This window comes from Biomphalaria glabrata, chromosome 10 (assembly GCF_947242115.1).
Source record: "Biomphalaria glabrata chromosome 10, xgBioGlab47.1, whole genome shotgun sequence".
Taxonomy (NCBI): domain Eukaryota; kingdom Metazoa; phylum Mollusca; class Gastropoda; family Planorbidae; genus Biomphalaria; species Biomphalaria glabrata.
Window position 1 is genome coordinate 20024857 of NC_074720.1, and position 21189 is coordinate 20046045.

Genomic DNA, 21189 nt, shown 5'->3' on the forward strand with positions numbered 1-21189 from the left:
CGTCTTCCGAAAGAATGAGGGGTCAGAATGTAATAAAGATTATGTACACACACACACACATACATATAATTTTTTTTCGCCGGGGGGGGGGGGGTCGGGGGGGTTGAGAGAAAAAATCACCCCCCCCCCGAAAAAAAATCCTGGCTACGCCCATGATATATATATATATATATATATATGCTGTACGCACGTTTATGCATAGGGTTAGGGTTTGGAAAAAAAATCGCCCCCCCCTCCAAAGTTCTGGATCCGCTAGTGGTACACGGACGTCTGTAATGGGCCTGATCTTTTTAAGATCATCTTAGTGCTAAGTATGACGTCTCTGTCATGGACCTTTTTTTTCACAAAAAAAAAATCGTCACTATAATGAAGTGCAATAGTAGGAAGGAATTTGACCAAATTCAGATAAGAAAAGCCAGAAGAATCACACTAGCGGAAACGTTTTGGAATGTTTTTTTTTTTTAAGTTTTAACCAATATTGTTGTACATGCATCTAGCGAAAACGGTCTACATTTGACAAGATCTTATTAGAACATGAAACGACGTCTCTTTATTAAGGTATTTTAATTTGTAAACATTGGTAATATTCAGACACGGATTAATAACTACTACAATGAAAATATAAAAAAAATTGTTTCGCCGCCAGGCCCCCTCCCCCCTGTTGTTGGTCTGTCGTTGGCTTGTTGCTCCAAACAGCTAGTAGCCTACAACTCAATGTAGATCAACATCTATAAGACCCAAAAATATATGCTTAACTAACAGCAATCTTTTATACTATAAAGTAGAAAGTAAGGCGTATGTATGTATGTATGTATGTTTGGCATAGAAATAAAAACCACTTGCCCAGTCTTGATAAAACTTGGCAGAAATGTTCCTTGGTACTAATTTAGACCGTAGTGTATGTATTGTAGCCCTAAAGAAAAATTTGACCGACTCTATTAAAGCTATAGTATCATATGGATCTAAGCTTTGTGTACAATGTTGACATGTGAAAAGATCGAAATGATTTAGATCTAGATCTAATTTTCAGAACTACACTTTGCGCATATATATAGTTTTTTACTTTGACACATGAAAATACAAAATATAGTCTATTGATTTCATTATTTAATAAAATTAACCTTCAAATTTGTGTTTCAAAAGCATTTTTACATAAATTCCTTCCATATATCTGCGAATTCAGAACATCCTGACTTACTTATAATACCATTCATTTAACAAATCGGGTAAACCCGTTTTAATTGTACTTTATAACCTATTCATCTATCGCTCCTTTCGTTTTTAATAGATATGAATGTATCGGCTTTGGTTAAACCCATTTTCGCAAAGCTGATTTTATTTTCGTTGCGAAAGGATCATTAGCTAAGTGTAACATAAATTTAAATCCTATCCACTATATTAGTAAACACAAACTAAGACGCGCAGGCTGCGGGTAATGTCAGGCTAGTTTAACATAAAAAGGCAAAATGTGTATAACTTTGAGTTTTTAATAACTAGATCTACTTACAAGGTGGAGTATTCGACTAAACAACAATATTTATATGTAGTAAGTAGATACTAAGAAGAAAAATATGTTTTGACTGACCTGCTTCTATAAGCCTCATCCGAAACAAATATCACAGATAACCCGCTAAGTTTCAAGGTCAGAAATATGTAGGCGCCTATGAAAAAACTCCTTGGGAATCCCTCGCGTGCCGCTCCATTTTTTCTTATTAAATGTTTCCAAAATAGCTTCTTATGTACGAATATCGTTTTTTTTTTTTAAATATAATGGGAGATTTAGAATTTATAAAGTATTTGAGTATTTTTTTTAAATTAAAAATTTAAATAATAAAGGTAACTTTGAAATAATGATTTGGTCGCCCCCTACACTCGGCCGCCTGTGTGCAATGCATGCACACATTGCACAATAGGTAGCGGAGGCCTGATGCTTATGCATTGTTGTTAATTTGTTATTAATATTAAAGGTCTGAAATAAATAAACTTTTTTCAATTAACAAATCTATTGTATTCTGTTGTCAAATATAATTTTTTTTTGACATGGCTATAAATAACAGTATTTATGTTTTTCATTTGCCAGGTTGTATAACTCCTTTGTCCCAGTGTTTGGGTGTAAGCCTGCAGTTACTTGAAAAACAAAAGTTGTGTTCATTCTACCCGGAAGTTAAAGGAACTAAGACTTTTACTTATTTGTACTTAGAACTGCAACAATTCTTCAGAGTTCAAATTTGTGTGGGTAACTTGATCTGCTTTTTCCTGTTGTTGTTATGTAACTCTTCAGTACTTAATAGTGATTAAGATCTATGAATTATGTATTCTGCTTAAATGTACTTTTTAGTTTCACTACAAGTTCTGTACCTGTAAAGCTGACTCAGTGTTACAGTAAAAATAAGACTTATGTCTTAAGTCCAGAGATTTAGGAACATTGCATTATTTCACATATTAACACAGACCCATCTGTAAACTACATAATTTGCCTTATAAAAAGAGTATTGGGCTTATGTATTTTTTTTGCATTTTGTTTTCATCAATTAATTCTAGCCTGGCCATGATACCTGAAGTGTGCTTAGAACTGTTCTGAGATTGCAAGGTCAGGAAATGTACAAATACGGAGGTGACCAGATGATAAAATAATAGGTCATAGCAGATATCAAATGTTTTAACTTTAAAAGGAAGGATGAGATATTTATGTTTATGCATTTCATCGTTTTTTGCCGTTTGTGAAAATCATTTGCCAGAATGTGACGTGATACAAAGAAAGCTCATGTTTATACTCCTAAAAATACGAAGTCGTCTCTATTTATTTAATATTGTGTTAGTAATCAATATTTTCTGTAGTGTGGACAAAGTTCAACAGTTGACATGTAGTACAGTGATACAAGATTAATTTTTTTAAAATTGAATCTTTTTGTTTATTAGGTACAATAAATAATTGTGTTTCAACTTGATTCGAAATAGGGTGTGGAAGAAATAATTTGTACAAAAATTGTACCTGCAAGTTAATGCAGGCTTTGTAAAAACAATCCTTTGAACTCTCTTGTGTTTTGTGTGTAAAAATGTCTAAAAACAAAAATGAAATGTAGGTAGAACTTGATTAGTGTGTGTGTGTGGGTAGAGTGGTACTTCGTCTGAGTAATGACAAAATGTGTCCTACCAAAAAGCAACATAGAGCTTATGAAATACCATAATGTGAAATTAAATGAAAAGTCTGTGATTGTTTTGTAGAATTCCCCCTGGGGAGGGGGGTGAAGTAAGAAAAGTGATACTAGAATTCTCAGGCCAGAAGTATATGTGTTTGTGTGTGTGAGGTCGATAGAAGCGGGTCGTTTTAATTCAGTGTAACATACTATAAGTCCCTCATTCACTGAGGTCCTCATGGCAAGTGGGAAGAGGCTTCAGACCTGTGACAGATTTTTATGGAAACAGCTTGACGTCAAATGCTCCGAATAGCGCGGGAGGGTCTAAGTCAGTAAGAATAGCACATTAGGTTTTTGAAATAAAACTTTTTAATAGCAGGAAAATGCTTGTTGGCTTTCAATACCAGAAATAGTGCTTGACGTCGGGGCTTCGCCCCGCGCTAGTGCTCCCCAGACCCCATTGCTAGTAATGGCAGGGAATCTACAATTTTATGGAAACAGCTTGAAGGCAAATGCGCCAAAACGGCGCTGGAGGGTCTAAGTCAGTAAGAATAGCACATTAGGTTTTTGAAATAAAACTTTTTAATAGCAGGAAAATGCAATGTAGATACCTCAGAATATGCATTTTGTTGGCTTTTAATATCAGAAATAGTGCTTGGCGGCGGGGCTTCGCCCCGCGCTGGGGGAGCTCCTAGCGCTCCCCCAGACTCCTTGCTAGTATTGGCGGGGAATCTAGGGTCAGAATGCAATAAAGATTATGTACACACACACACACGCACACATAAATAGATATAACAAAAAAATTTCGCGGCTACGCCCATGTGTGTATGAGTATCATGGGCGTAGCCAGGTTTTTTTTTCGGGGGGGAACCCCCCCCCCCCGCGAATTTTTTTTTGTATATGTATATATGTGTGTGTGTGTACATAATCTTTATTGCATTCTGACCATTCATTCTTCTTTCGGAAGACGTTTATTGTGCCCTAGAATAGGTTCTTCCATGAGTTAGTGGAAAAATTGTAGATTCCAGCCAATACTAGCAAGGGTGTCTGGGGAGCGCTAGGAGCTCCCCCAGCGCGGGGCGAAGCCCCGCCGCCAAGCACTATTTCTGATATTAAAAGCCAACAAAATGCATATTCTGAGGTATCTACATTGCATTTTCCTGCTATTAAAAAGTTTTATTTCAAAAACCTAATGTGCTATTCTTACTGACTTAGACCCTCCCGCGCCGTTTTGGCGCATTTGCCTTCAAGCTGTTTCCATAAAATTGTAGATTCCCTGCCATTACTAGCAATGGGGTCTGGGGAGCACTAGCGCGGGGCGAAGCCCCGACGTCAAGCACTATTTCTGGTATTGAAAGCCAACAAGCATTTTCCTGCTATTAAAAAGTTTTATTTCAAAAACCTAATGTGCTATTCTTACTGACTTAGACCCTCCCGCGCTATTCGGAGCATTTGACGTCAAGCTGTTTCCATAAAAATCTGTCACAGGTCTGAAGCCTCTTCCCACTTGCCATGAGGACCTCAATGAATGAGTGGCGTCAAGTTGTACTAGGATATTGTTATAAACCTGGTGGTGGCACAAATGGGGGTAGTGGTGTGTGTGTAGTCAGCCGACGCAAATCACCCCAGGCCAGCGCTAGACAAGCGGTCAACCGTGACGAGTTACGATGGTCAGCCAAGACGAGTGTCAACACGGCGGTACGGGAAGGATCGACGGCGGTTCGGGCAGGATCGATGTCGTGAACAGAGCTCAGGAGCGTCACGAAAGTTGTAGTCATCTGACCACCTAGAAACGTCGAGCGCCGTTCTGTCCGGTTCGAGAAGGCCAGTAGGGACCCTATATAAGAGCGGAGGTGTCGCAGTCAAGACGGTCGAGAAAAGGGGCTCAATACAGCGAGGTTCACGGCAGTGGTTCAGAGCCCGGTTCACTACAGTCCGGTCGACTACAGCACAGTTCAGCGGTGTGGTTCTGTACGGAGCATTACGACGGTTCAGTGCGGAGTACTGTCAAGTACAGTTGAGTCGACTGGCGTCTTGATCTTGGTATGTGATCGAGTCCGACACAACGAGCCTAGTGTGTGAAGTCAGTCCTGAACTGTTGAACCCAGTGCAAGCCCGGAACGAGACGGAGAGGTCAGTGCAAGAGTTGATACGGCGGTACGGTGTTATCGGAGAGATATTTGTACAGTGTACGTGTTGCCAATTGTGCAGTATTGGCTGTTATTTATTCAACTATTAAAGTGTAACGTTACTCTGGAGCCCTGAGTTGTCAAGTTCTTTACGTTGGTGGTGTATGGTGCAGTTTGCAGAGAGCCTGGATAGTGAGATTCGTAACACTGGTGTCAGAAGTGGGATCGGATCGAATCGGATTGGGACGGATCTACTATGGCTCGTCTGAAACTGCTGTACGTACTCGAAGTGAAAGAACTGAAGCGAGAGCTACGTGATCGAGGGCTGAAGACGAGTGGAAGTAAGGAAACCTTAGAAGCACGCCTCCGGGAAGACATGGTGGAAGAAAAGGAAGATCCAGACACTTATCTTTTTCAAGTAGAACCAGATATGGAGGAGCTCTTGAGCTCAATGCTAGGAAACATCAATTCCAAGATAGATGCCATGAACACCAAGATAGCCGCCATGAACCAACGCATACCTGCTGTGGAGGAGAGAATCATCAATACAGACGTTCGTTCAGATGCTAAAACCAGTGAGAGGAGTCTTGGTGGTGATCATGAGAACCCATTGAAACCTGACGAAGCCGTTGAAAGACATATGCAAGTCGAGAGATACCATCAAGGTTTGAACCCAACAGACGTTGGTCCAGCTGCCAAGACTGGAGAGGGAAGTCCTGATGGTGGTCAAGAGAATCCAAGGAAGCCTGACGTTGAAGTTGATGGACATTTGCACAATGAAAGTCATCGACCAGGTCTAAAACCAACAGGCGATTGGCCCGATACTGAGACCAGAGAAGGAGGTCCTGATGGTGGTGAAGAGAGCCGAATGGAGCCTGAAGCCCAAGACGAGGGACCTTTGCACGAGGAGTGTTACCAACCTGCCCCACAAGCATGCCCTCCAGACAGGGCTGAAGATGATGACCTGTCCCACAATTCCATGTCCTGTGGATTTGAAGCCCATCCCAGTCCTTCTTCGCAAAGCCCTATGAAGCCACCTCTTTTGCCAACAATCTTGGTAATCCCTGCCCTTACATCCTATACCTCTCCATGTGTCAAGTGGCTGTCCTCAGTACCGACAGACAAGAGAGCGATGCAACCACAACATCACTGCAACAAGAGGACGATCAACTGGAGGAAAAGAAGAAGGCGGCGTTTGCGCAGTCCTACGTGCATGGTGATGCTACCAAGAAATAACTGCAGCCACATGAAGACCAACTGGCGGAGAAGAAGAAGAAGGCTACTTTTGTTGAGTGCAACATGGATGACGATGCGACAACGACATCGATGCAACCAGATGAAGGCTAACTGGAGGAGAAGAAGAAAAAGTTTTCTGAATTCGACGTGGATGGTGATGAAAGCACGACGTCCAGGCAACCAGATCAAGGCCAATTGGAAGAGAAAAAGGAAGCTGACTGCAACATGGATGGCTCCGTCAAGCTCAACAGGCAAGCCAACTGCCACCGATCGACCCCCACCTACAGCAATGAAACTTCACAGCCAATGCCATGATGTTGATTCTGTCCGGGACGGACAGATCTAAGGAGGGGGCAGTGTTATAAACCTGGTGGTGGCACAAATGGGGGTAGTGGTGTGTGTGTAGTCAGCCGACGCAAATCACCCCAGGCCAGCGCTAGACAAGCGGTCAACCGTGACGAGTTACGATGGCCAGCCAAGACGAGTGTCAACACGGCGGTACGGGAAGGATCGACGGCGGTTCGGGAAGGATCGATGTCGTGAACAGAGCTCAGGAGCGTCACGAAAGTTGTAGTCATCTGACCACCTAGAAACGTCGAGCGCCGTTCTGTCCGGTTCGAGAAGGCCAGTAGGGACCCTATATAAGAGCGGAGGTGTCGCAGTCAAGACGGTCGAGAAAAGGGGCTCAATACAGCGAGGTTCACGGCAGTGGTTCAGAGCCCGGTTCACTACAGTCCGGTCGACTACAGCACAGTTCAGCGGTGTGGTTCTGTACGGAGCATTACGACGGTTCAGTGCGGAGTACTGTCAAGTACAGTTGAGACGACTGGCGTCTTGATCTTGGTCTGTGATCGAGTCCGACACAACGAGCCTAGTGTGTGAAGTCAGTCCTGAACTGTTGAACCCAGTGCAAGCCCGGAACGAGACGGAGAGGTCAGTGCAAGAGTTGATACGGCGGTACGGTGTTATCGGAGAGATATTTGTACAGTGTACGTGTTGCCAATTGTGCAGTATTGGCTGTTATTTATTCAACTATTAAAGTGTAACGTTACTCTGGAGCCCTGAGTTGTCAAGTTCTTTACGTTGGTGGTGTATGGTGCAGTTTGCAGAGAGCCTGGATAGTGAGATTCGTAACAATATCATTGCAACTCTTCTTATGCGTAATTCATTTTGTCGGAGAACATGTCCTGCAAACCTCATGCGTCGCTCTCTCACAATCTTACTAAAGGGTCGACTCCCAGTTCGGCATAGGATTTCCTTGATTTAAACCCGATCTCTATAACTGACTCCTAAAATCTGTCTTAGCCATCTTTGTTGAGCTACATTTAGTGTTTTTCAATTTCGGCAGATGACTATTCACTGCAGTTTTTTAAGGGAGCCCTGCCACTGGTAAAAATGTGTAACCTCTCTTGAATACGCTCTTGGAATTAAGTGACTATAGTTTGCTTTAGATTTTATATCGAAAAGAGAAGTTTTATCGTCAAAATCATCTGTTTGGGGTTTTCCACCTCAAAATGCTCTGTAAGGGGGATCTTTAACTCAAAACCATCTGGAGGGGTTTGAAACATTTAAAAAACGCCATCTGTAGAAAAGGGGTTTAAACTCAAAACCCCCGATTGGATTGGCTACGCTCAAATAATTTTAGTGTGTCATTTGCTTTTTTTTTTAATATTGAAGATGTATTTTTTAGCATCAAATCCATCTGAATGGGGGTTTAAACTCAAAACCCCTTTTGGCAACGCTCATAGCATTTTGAGTGCGTACTTTGCTTTTTTTATTCAACTGATGATGTATTTTTTAGCCTCCAACCCCCCTGGCGGGGGGTTTAAACTCAAAACCCCTTTGGCTACGCTTATAGATTTTAGAGTGAGTAATTTGCTTTTATTTATATTGAAGAGGTACTTTTTAGCTTCAAACTCCACTGGAGGTGAGTTTAAACTCAAAACCCCTTTGACTACACTCATAACATTTTGAGTGTATAATTTGCTTTTGTTTTTATTATTAAAGAGGTATTTTTTACCTTCAAACCCCGCTGAAGTGGGGTTTAAATTCAAATCTAAGTCAAAACCCATTTAGCTACGCTCATAACATTTTGAGTGCGTAATTAGCTTTTTTTTTATATTGAAGAGGGGGTTTATCGTAAATTTTGGAGGGGGGTTTAAAATCAAAATCTCCCTTAACTGTGCTCTTGGAATTAGGGGATTTTCGTTTGCATTTTTTTTGTTTTATAGAAGAGGGGGAGTTAACTGCAAAAACCCCAAGTAGGGGGTTTAAAACTCAAAACCCCTGGTAGGGGGTTTTAAACTCAAAACCCCTGGTAGTGGTTTTTAAACTCGAACTCCCCTGGTAGGGGATTTTAAACTCAAAACCCCCTGGTAGGGGGTTTTAAACTCAAAACCCCATTGGTTGTGCTGGGGCAAGTGATGGTTTAGTATTAAAATATCACCTAAAACAAACAAAATCAAAGCAAAAAATCATTCACTAAATTCCAATCCCCCCCCCAAGGGGGGGATTTCATTTCGGGGGGGGGGGGGGGGCGGGGGGGGGGTTGAACCCCAACCCCCCCCCCCCTGGCTACGCCCATGATGAGTATCTAGTGTGTATGTATCTAGATCTAGTAATTGAACATCAAAAATAAAAGCACTCTCGTCTCATAATTATTTAGCAATTTTTAGATACATAATCTAGAAAGATCTTGGCAATCAATCTATTTAAATGTACATAAGATGATTAAAATCAACAGACATGAACTATTTCGATCTAGAATTTTTGAAACATTATCTCAATGGAAACTAACAGGAAATTGCTTTGTTTCATATAGCGTGAATATTCAGTTGTGTGATTAATAGCCCATTCTAAAGAAAATCAGAGAAATGATTTTCCATTATTTCTAAACTTTGAAAACTAAAGATCATTACTTGTCTAAGACAGAAAAAAAATTGATTGCTGCGACTTCCCTTAGAGCTTGAAAAAGAGTTTACGTAGGCCTACATCAAGTCGCAGAATAGAACTTGTGTACGTGGTCTATATATGTTCCATTCTCTTCCTTATAAAGTCTCGGGGTGAGTCTAACAATCTACACACAGTACATAATAATTGAGTCATTTTTAGCGGCCCCCGAAAGGGGAAAAGACGCTATTAGTTTTGTGCGAAATGTCTGTCCGTCTGTCCGTCCGTCCCGTTTAGATCTCGTAAACTAGAAAAGATATTGAAAATCCGACAACACAATATTTTAGACCATTCAAAGTTCTGATGCAGCGGCTACTTTTTTTCTGAAAGCGAAAAATCTAATTTTTAAAATCAGTTATGCAAGCAGTTTTTTAAAGAGAAAAAGCTAATTAGTATGCATTATAAGTTAGACTTAAATTAAAACGAATAGTAATCTTGTAAACATCATTTTCGTGGACTTTTTTTTTATTGCGAAATTAAAAAAATTTTTTTTTTGAGCATTCGATAAGAGATTGAGCCTTTTCAAAACAATTACATCAATTACAAGACTTCAGTTAGGCCAGGAGAGGCGCGGTAGCTGAGAGGTAAAGCGCTTGGCTTCCGAACCGGGGGTCCCGGGTTCGAATCCTGGTGAAGACTGGGATTTTCAACTTCGTAATCCTTAGGCGCCTCTGAGTCCACCCAGCTCCAATGGGTACCTGATATTAGTTGGGGAAAAGTAAAGGCGGTTGGTCGTTGTGCTGGCTACATGACACCCTCGTTAACCGTTGGCCACAAAAACAGATGAACTTTACATCATCTGCCCTATAGACCACAAGGTCTGAAAGGGGAACTAGTTAGGCCAGGTTCACATCTAACTTTGCATTCACTTGCACCTATCCTTTGATTTGCTGTACCGTTGGGGCACTACACAAGATCTGTCAACCTTCTTTCTCCATTCTTATCTCACGTTTGTCTTTGATATAATTTCATTTTGATGTTCTTTCTGAAAATATTGAAGCCTGCCTGGGTGAACCACTTCGGGGGCCGATTTTGAGTTTGTGTTTCCACACAAACTGTCTTTGTAATCTTGTTTTTCTATTGTTTTATGTTTTGTTAGGTACAATAAATAATTGTTTAAAGTATCAACTTGATCCGAGAATGCATGAGGGATAAATTGCGTTAACAATTATTTAAGAGGACTAAACCCAACTTATTTTACCATATCTGTGATACTGAAGGATCAGTTTCCCTTGTTGGTATCAAACACAATAATTAAATACCAGTAATTAATTGTATCATTGGTTACTTTTTAGTGGCCTCCGAAAGGGGAAAAGAGCAATTAGTTTTGTGTGAAACGTCTGTCCATCCGCTTAGATCTCGTAAACTAGAAAAGAGTGAAAATCTGATATCATAATATTTTAATTCATTCAAAGTTCTGATGCAACAGCTACTTTTTTCTTTTCGAAAAGCGAAAAATCTAATTTTTTAGATCACTTATGCAAGCAATTTTTTTCATAAAAATACACATCTTTTACAACTATTCACTATTAATAGTATCAAACACTGGAGGCTCTTTAGTAGGGAAGATGACTATATGCTATATTTTTAACACATTTATGCAAACGGTTTTTGATTTTTTGTCAAAAAATATTTTTTTTTTTTACAATCGTTTTGCTAAGTTCAGTAAGTTCTGTCATACTAACTACTACCTTTACACAAAAATCTTTTTTACTTATTTAAAGAGAAAAAATATATTTAGTATGCATATAAGTTGGACATAATTTAAAACAACAATTAATAAGTAGTTTTTCCTATTATAACGTGAACTGCAGAGACACAAAAGGACTATAGCACACATAACTTAATGAATTTTTCTTTTTTTTTTTTTAAACTTATCGAAATTTTTTTTTTTTTTTAGGAATTAGATTAATTAGATATTCATTATAAGGCATCAGTTAGGCCAAGTTCACATTTAACTCATTGAGTGCGGAGCGTCTATCCCATAGACCAGGGCTGGCGAACCTATGTCACGCGTGCCCAAGGTGGCACGCGAAACGATTTTGTGTGGCACGCGACAACGATGATATTAAGAAATGTGTTTTTTTGGGAAAAATCACGGATATCTCAAATTACCATAATTAATAACTTTCAATTATCTCCGAGAACTGTAAATATGGAAGAAGCGCTAGTGGATCATATTCCATATAATTTTTTTCATATGACTGTGGTTCATTTGGGGAGCATAAGGCATAATAATTTTTTTTTCAAGACAGTTCTTGTATTTGAACGAGATCTCCTTAGCTTCCGCCATTTTGTTGATACTGAGAACGTGTCGGTCTTACATCGATTGCTAGCGTTGTCATCAATAAATTTTTATCAGAATAATTACCATAACATGTCGTTCTCAAAAATAAAAAAAAAAAGAAAACTAAATGAAGAAGAAGGAAGTGGCAGACCTTTTCAAGAGTGGTGGACTGAAAGATATGGAATGATTCACAGAGAAAACAAGGCCTTATGTGCCATTTGTTTGGAAAGTCTTGTTTGTCGGACATCATCAGTAAAACGTCATTATGTGTCCAATCACAGCTGGCTTTTAGGCAAAAGCGAGGATGAGCAAAGAGAACATATATCGCGTGAGTTAAAAAAAGCGATTTCACAATCCAGTTCTTTTGTAAACTTTGTTAAAATTTCTTCTAGCTTAGTGGCTGCAAGTTTTGAAGTTTAAAAAATTATAGCTAAGCATGGAAAACCTTGAAGTGACGGTGATTATATCAAGGAAGCAATGTTAAAATGTGTGTCTTATTTGTTTGAAGACTTTCAAAACAAGGATAAAGTCATTCAGAGAATAAAGGATTTGCCAATAAGCCGAAACACGGTTAAAGCGAGAGTTATGAAATTGCACGTTAATATTCAAGAACAAGTAAAGAAGGATATTAATGCATGTCAAGCCTATTTTATTTGCCTTGATGAAAGTACTGATGTGCCATCATTGCCAAATATAGCAAAGGAAATTGAAATACACGAAGAACTAATAAAATTAGCAACTTTACCAACGACAACAACAGGTGCATATATATGTCAAACTGTTGTGACTGAGCGCAGAAATGCAGGTGTAGATCTAAAAAAAAATAGTTTCTGTTACAACTAATGGTGCTCCAAGTATGACTGGAAAAGAGGCAGGTTTCGTTACTTTGTTTACTTGACATGTTGGACACCCACTAATAACTTTTCACTGCATTGTGCACCAACAAGCCCTATGTTCAAAAAACGGCTTAAAGGAACTTGAAGACATTATGAAATGTGTAACAAAAACCGTAAACTTCATTACTGCCAGTGCTTTCAATAAGAGAAAATTTGAACAGCTGCTAAATGAAGTTCAGTCCAGTTACTCTGGCTTATTAATGTACAACAACGTACGTTGGCTAAGCCGAGCTCACGTTCTGGAACGGTTTGTGGAATGCCTTGATGAAATTCGAATCTTTATGGATGATAACAAACAAAATTGCTCAGAATTGACAAATGTTGACTGGCTTATCAGTTTTTTACCGATTTTTTCATCCCATTTAAATGAACTTAATACGAAGTTGCAAGGTTTCGGAAAATCTGTCGATCAGGCATTTGATATCTTGACAGCATTTGAGAAAAAGTTGAAGATTTACAAACGTGACATAGAGAAGGAAGAATTAAAATATTTTAACAAACTGAAGAAATTTTATGATGATTTAAAAGTTCATGATACTACCGGCAAAGATTATCAGAAAAGATTGTTTTGTTTTGAACTATTTCGAAAATTCGAGTACACCTCCAAATTTATAAAATATCCAGATACAGTAGATTTTGAAACTCTGGATTTGATCATGTTTTCTTGGATGGGATTACACGACTTTGAAATGCAACTTGTTGAGTTTCAGTCCAGCGCAATTTGGAGACAGAAATTTATTGACTTACGAATACGACTTGAATTAATTGAACGTGAACGGTTAAATGGATCATTAGAACCTCAGATATTAGCAGAAAATGAGATTCTTCAAGTTTGGAATGACCTGCCTAAAACTTTCAATTCTCTGATAAAAGTAGCAACATCCATTCTGTCAATTTTCTCGTCTACTTACTCATGCGAATCTTTATTTTCTACAATGAATTATATTAAATCAGATGCCAGAAGTTGCTTGACCGATGAACTAAGTGCGGCGTGTGTAACTTTGAAGAATACACGGTATACACCAGATATTAAACTGTTATCGTCTACCACACAACAGCAGAAGTCGCACTGATTGACCTGCCCTAAGACTTCAAATCTGTAGGTCAGGATAATAAAATTGAATAAACAAGTACTATTGTTACTAAGCTGTTTTTATACATGCAGTTTACTTACTGGCTGTAGCACTTCTGTTACATAGAGGCGTCACTAGTAGACCTACTGGGCACGCAACAATCTTCTTTGTTTTTAAATTGAAATTAATTGGCACACGGACTGAAAAAGGTTCGCCAGCCCTGCCGTAGACGGTCCCTCTGCCCTAAACGCACGGAACGTCTATCCCATAGACGTTCTTACCCTACCTTTGTTTCGTTGCATTTTTAAATTAAATTTTTTAACTAACAACAGTGGAACTATTTTTACTTTATAAAAGAGTTCTTCATCCTTTGTTTACATAGAAATTAGAAGCTTTTGGCTTTATTTAGATATTTATTTATTACTTTTTTTACAATGTAAAAAAAACGTCGCCATGATTACGCTAGTCCAAGACACACCCACAATGTTGACTACTGAAGAAACTTTATAATTATTCTAAAATTTATCACAAATAAATAGTAATAATGAAGAATTTGATCTAGATATATTATAATATTTATAATTTATATATAGATTAGATTTAGATCCAGGCGATTCCAGGTAGGTCTAAATTTAGCGTATTTATATCTAGATCTATATTATTAGTATTTAGATCTAGAATTTCTAGATCTAATTCTATTATTGTCAGTGAGTAGGCTAGGTGTAGTCTGTAGTCACTGTAGATCGAGATTGACTAGATCTAAGCTTTTATCTCTAGACTTGGACTCTTATACTTATAGATCTAGATATATCTCTAGATCTAAGCTTATGGTAAATAAAAAGAAAGGAAATGGTAGATCTACATCAAATAATCATCCACTGTGGGCATGTTTTCCCCATTTTTTTAATATTTTTTTTAGTATTGTTTATCTGTAAAAATCTACAACATCATGGCTATGCTTGTCCAAGACACACCCACAATGTTTACTACTGAAGAAGCTTTATTATTGTTTTATTTATACTTCTATGAATAATAATAGTAATAATGAAGATCTTGATCAAGATTTAGCATAGGATGAAGCAGACTTTGACATTATTAGCATTTACATTTAGATATAGCATTGCCTTATTATATGCTTAGGCCTTAGCCTTAGACTAGGGCTAGGTCTTGAATGTAGATCAAGGTTGACTAGATCTATGCTTTTATCTTTACACCTTTGTAGATTCCTATAGATCTAAGCCTAAGATAAATGAAAACAACAGAAATGGCAGATCTAAATCCAATATTCATCCACCATGCTGGGCCTTTTCTTGGTATATTTTCTAGCATTTTTTTTAGAATCATTTTTTGGTAAAAATCATCACCATCACTATACTGGTTCAAGTTGCACTCCAAAAGGTTTACCACTAAATAAAAGTAAAATATAAAACTATTCTAAATCCATAATTTATCTCAAAGGAACAGTAATAATGATCTATTAGATGTCTAAATCTTAGGTAAAATGAATTAGGATTTTTATTGTCCTTCATCTAGTTAGAGATTTAGGCTTTGATCTCTCGCTAGCCTATGTCTTGCACTGGTCTAGTATTAGAATGAAAGATGTTCTAGGCAAATAAAAAGAAGACAAATCTAGATCTATATCCCATTGATTCAAATGTACGTAATAGGGAAAGGTGGGGCTAGTTGTCACATTTTTCAGATTTTGATGTTTTAAACATATTTAGAATTCTTTGATTCTCACCAAACTTAACATGCTGTAACTTAAACATTCAGACAACAATTAGAGTAAATGAAATAAACTTTAACTCTTTATTTATCAAAGTTATACAACAAAAAAGTGGCTGGGTTGAAGTTGTGACAATTTGCCCCACACCGGGTTAAGTTGACACAGGCATGGGGTAAAATGTCACACATTTAAAAAATCACCATATCTTGCTATGTCTAAAAGAAATAGCATATTAAGTCAAGACTTTGTTCTTGTAGTAGTTTCCTTGACTGGCTGTCGTGAAAGAATGATATATATGTGGAGGTTCTGAAATGTTTTGGACCTAACAAGGAAAGCTGTAGGTTTTTCTTCAAAATAATGTTTATTTTTTTCTATATAATATGTGTAAAATATCTGTTCATTTCTTTCAGCAATGCACCCACTTCCAACCTATCTAAATAGTAGGACGAGGTAACTTCTTTCCTAAAATAAATGTTGCGCTCGGAGGACATCTTTTCTGAATGTTGATGCTGGCATAACCTTTGTAAACAGCAGTATTTAAAGACAAAGTCGCTTAATACTATTTAAGTATCTATTTAGGTATCATCCATAAAAAGGAATCAATAAAACAAATAATTATTAATAAACAAATATTAATATTAAAATTTGTTTTCAAAATGCTTAATCTTCATTGGGGCAAATTGTCACAACTGTGACATATTACCCCAACCTGTGTGACAACTTGCCCCACAACAATTTTCAGATAACATTTTATTGGGTCAAGATTTAAGAAAAAAACTAATTTCAATGTGTAACTAATACACAGAGACATGAAACAGTGTAATGTTAGACAATCATCTCAAAATTATAAGTGTTTTTCAACAAAATTACACAAAAATAAAATTCCACTTTCCGAACAGTCAAAAACAATGAATCATGATAATTTTAAAATGCGAAAAGGTATCGACTTCATTTTATAACTATTTGTAAATGTTTCCCTAAACATCTCAGCTGTAGTTTCACATTTCTGATAGCGCATCACATTGTACTGATACAGTGTTTGTGACAACTTACCCTTGTGACATTTCACCCTACCTTCCCCTATTTGAGTGCATTTGGGTTGATAGAGTTAGTACTGGTATCTATTGTTATTGGTAGTAATGAAAAGTGCAATAATTTTCACTTTTTTTCTATGAAAAGTGCAATAATTTTCACTTTTTTTCTGACTAAAAAAACAGGTAAAAATAATATAATCAATGATTCATCATCTTTTATTGACTGTTTTATCACATTTCTTTTTGAAAATGCTGTAAATAGTCTAAATATGCTGTTTCAACAGTAATACAAAGAACAAAATCTAAATTTAGGTCTAAAAAAATCTAAAGTTGGCATCCATTTTTTTTTCTGAGTGTCATTATTTAGATTATAATTTGTATCTTGTATTTAACTAGAAAGATGTTTACATTTTCACATTCTCCATTCATTTACCTTTACTTTGATACCAAATATGCTATTATAGCATCTTTGGTACTTAAGCAATAAATTTTTGTTTTAGCCATGTTTGGAACATTTTCTTTTTTTTTTTTTAAAAAAAGTAGCATTTAAAAAAAAAAAAACCCACCGCAGTCAATGAGTTAACTTCATTCACTTTCACCTATCCTTTGCTTAGCTGGGCTGCTGGGGCACCACACAAGATCTTTCAACCTTCTTTCTCTATTCTTCTGAGTCATTTTTCTTTGAATTTAATTCTGATGTTCTTTCTGAAAATATTGATACCTGCCTTTTTTACCTGCTTGGTGTGGACCACTTCGGGGGCCAGTTTTGAGTTTGTGTTTCCACACAAACTGTCTTTGTAACCTTGTTTTTATTGATTCATGTTTTTTCTATGCCAATGACTAATTGTGCAAAGTTTCAACTTGATCCGAGAATAGTGTGGGAGAAATAACGTACACACATTTTACCAAACATACAGATAGTGATTTCATTTAAGCTTTGTAATAAACTAGTAAGCTGAACAGATGTTCTAAATTTCAAATGGGTTCTATAATAAATACGAGTATCAGTGGCGTCACTAGGGAGTGTGGGGGATGCAGTCCACATGGAGTGAAACCCACTGAGGAAAGACACCTTAGTGGAAAAATTTGATTTGATGTTCAGTCTCTTATTTCAATGATTTTGATATACAGCATTGCCTTCCAGTCCAAAGATTAAGGATGGTCACTTTAAGTCGTAACCTATGAAATTTTACAATAGACTTGAATCAAATTACAATTGTGAAACAATCAGTGAATGCAGGTAATAAGCTTACTGTTATTGTTAAAAAAACAACAACTAACGATAATTTTATTGGGAAAATATTGAAAGGGGTGAGACACCAACCCTAGTAACGCCAATGTGAAGCATTAGTTTACAAGAAAAGTTACCAAGAATTTCTGTGAAGTGCAATTAGTATGGAAACTTTCAGCACCTTTAACAAACAAGGAGCTTACAATTACAATAGTGCTGTTGTGAGATATCCCTCCATAGCAAGACTAATGGATAAATAGTCTACTTCAGTTATAGGCTTTAATGTTGTCGTGTCTAAGATTCTTATCAATGTATTTTTTTCTTTTAAATCACTTTAAAAAAAGAAGAAAAAAAAAATGAAAATTTGACTAAGAAATCAAGCAACAAGGACACAGTTATGATCCAGTAATGGTTTATTTACACAAACATTGGAACAATAAATTGTCACTTGTATACAGTCACTACTTTGAAATATTTGTTGTTCAAGTTTTAATATAAAAAAACATTGTTCAATTTTTCAGATAAGTATAATTTAGTCCCATTTGAACTGAGAAGTTGAACATTCACTGAAATGATTTTAATGTGATCGAATTAACATGTTCATGTCTCTGAATGCTGATTGGAATTAAATGTTTGAATGGTTTGTAATGTTAATACAAGCTAAGAACACACTGAATGGTTTGTAATGTTAAGCTAAGAACACAAAAAGACAAGACCAGGCTCTTTAAAACTTGTGGCTTTCATACACACTATACCAAATGATCAGAAAATGTCCAAACAAGTCAATCCAACAATTTAGTAGAGTCATAATACACAGAGTGTCTAGAATTTGTTGAACTAGGTGTCTAAGGGAAAAACAAAATGAGAATGTATCCAAACCAATAATGAATAGAATAAAGTAGATTGAGGAAAAAGAATTGTAAATAAAGCCAGTGACTAAAACTATCTGCTCCATTGAAATTAAAAAAAAAAAAATATATGAAAACTGGGGAATACAGAATGTAAGAAAATGTTCAGAACTTTTGTGTCCAGGAATTGTTGGACTGGATCTCACATTATGTTAGGGGGAGACAATGAGAGACTTCCAACTCTAAAAATGTAAGTCACTGAATACTGCTCTACCTGCTCCACAGACATTGAAGAAAACTTATTTCATAAGAACGCTTTGAGGGGAAAAATTAATAGAACAAAATCACCATGGAAACTGGCAAATATTGCAGTTACACAGAAGTAGAGAACATTTACAGAAAATATGTCCATGAATTGTTGGACTGGATGTCACATGTCAGGGGAAAATAGAATGTAAGACTGTGTCCAAACAAAACAAAAATTGAATAAATTAATCCATTTAGTCAGCTGCCAACAAAGAAAAATGTGGAAGGAGTTCCACCAATAATATGTACAAATCATTTTAGCCATATACCTACATGGAGACAGAATTTGTATCAAGATAATAGAATGCAATGATAATCTGCTGCTAATTGAAAGCTATTTGAAATACTTTCTAAAACAAAAAAAAATGCCTACAAATACAACAGATTTAGAAATGTAGAAACTAACGTGGTTCAAGGTGAGGTGACAAAGGAAAAGATCAACTAGTAGAAAGGAGGAAAGTAAAAAGAGGAACTTTTGAGCTCCAAAAAGTGCCAGAAAAGAGGAGCAGTTTAACGTCTTTGTCTCAGGACAAGTCTTTTACTAACAATGTCAACACCAACACTTTTTAGTATATACTTAATAAAAAAAAAAAGTTAAAGCTTCAACTAAATCTGCAAGCTTGTGAACTGGTTCAACACTTAAATAGAGTAGTAGTAGTTGACTACATCTGATTGTAAGAGAAACTTCATAAAGGGTGTAGAAGTTTTTAGATGTACCATGTCCTAAATTAATTTTTTAAAATAAAATTTAGATATTGACTTAATGTTATCTAAAGAAATAAATGAAAGTTATTACTATGAAAACCCATATTGCTCATCCGCACAATAATCTTGCTTTAGGCCACTCTTCCCCATGAAACTGTCTGCTAGATACTTACAGATGCATTGCTAGATGTATGGAAATACTGCTTGGTGTAGACTTTCGTGTAGACCAAACAGTACATCCAAATACCAAGCAATACATCTACAAGTATCTAGTAGACATTTAAATGAGGAAGAATGGACAAAGAGGATAATGAGAAAAGTAAAAAAATGTATCAATCAAAACAAAATTTAAAACAAAAAATGGAAGTATCTTGTCTGCTCTGATTTATAAAATATTTTCCAAAGGGGAGGTGGGGTAAGAAGGAACCAAAAATAGAGTCAATAACGTGTTGGAAGAGTTTTGGAGGAAAATATTTTACAGTGTCAAACCCTCTCAAAGTTTTCGAGTATTCAAACCGCGCCAGGGACTTTCATAAGGAAAATATATCTAGATGGCATACAGCACAACTGTGAACCCAAAAAACAAACTAAGCTACTTCCTAACCTGCTAAGACACCAAATAATGAAACGAAATAATTTTGATCGAAGGCTGATGCCAAATAAATATAAGTTCCAGCAGCTAACAAAAAAAAATAAAACCACCCAGAAAGGATTTCAGACGTAAAAACAAGACAAAAAAAAAGACAAAAAGAAAGACAAAAACAAACTTATAAAACAAAACAGACAAAAATGAAACAACAAAAACAAAACATGCCCTTATTTGGACGTTAGCTGGAGAGAGGTTGCTCACACAGAGAGCACACACACATACATACACAAAGACATAGTGTGTGCTCTATGCTGTAGAATAGTTTCTCAAGGGAGAGGGGGAGAGGCAAACCAAAAGTCAACAGTTCATTTAGAAAGAAAATATTCCACTGTGTCAAACTCTCTCAAAGTTTGCGAGCATTCAATCTACGCCAGGGACTTTCATAGGGAAAATATATCTAGATAGCATAAAACCTCACCCTAACACACAAACACTAAACTAGCAACATAAAACCTAATCCTAAATCCTATCCTGAAAATACTACCAAAAAAAAAAAACGAGTAAAAGAATTCCAAGTTAAGGTAAATGCTAAATAAATATAAGTTCCAGCAGCTAACAAAAAAAATAAAAAATCCAAATAAGGGTTTTAATCAAACACAAAAACATGAGCCAACAAAACAGAAACGTATACAAAATCCTCAATGGATGTGGGGTTAGCTGGAGAGGGCTTGCGCACACACAAAGCAGACAAAATAGTGGACTAGATATTGTTCATGGCAACAAAAATGGCCATGTTAAAAATTATTCAAGTTAAAAACAAGTTAAAATAATTTGTAAAAGTTAATTCAGCTAAAAAACCTAAAATGCAATTTTATAGCAGTAAAAAAAGTTAACTTGGCCAACTTTCATTGATTTATTAGATCTAGCAATTACAACCAACCACTTGAATCTCAAGCCCCACCCTCCCTAGACAAATTGACTAAAGAATATTGAATTATTTCATGTCTCAATGCTCCATGATCACAAAGCAGAGCTGCTGGATT

At 36.8% G+C, this 21189-nt stretch overlaps 1 protein-coding gene across 2 annotated transcripts in view; it reads left to right on the forward strand.

Moving 5' to 3' along the window:
- LOC106054365 (uncharacterized) overlaps positions 1-3214 on the forward strand; it is a 32890-nt gene extending 29676 nt beyond the window's left edge. For both annotated transcript variants that reach the window (XM_056044434.1, XM_056044435.1), the window contains one exon: positions 2081-3214. In XM_056044434.1, coding sequence (XP_055900409.1) covers positions 2081-2132 — 52 coding nt within the window. In that variant the 3' untranslated portion in view covers positions 2133-3214. The remainder of the gene's footprint in view (positions 1-2080) is intronic.
- Positions 3215-21189: the final 17975 nt, after the last annotated feature.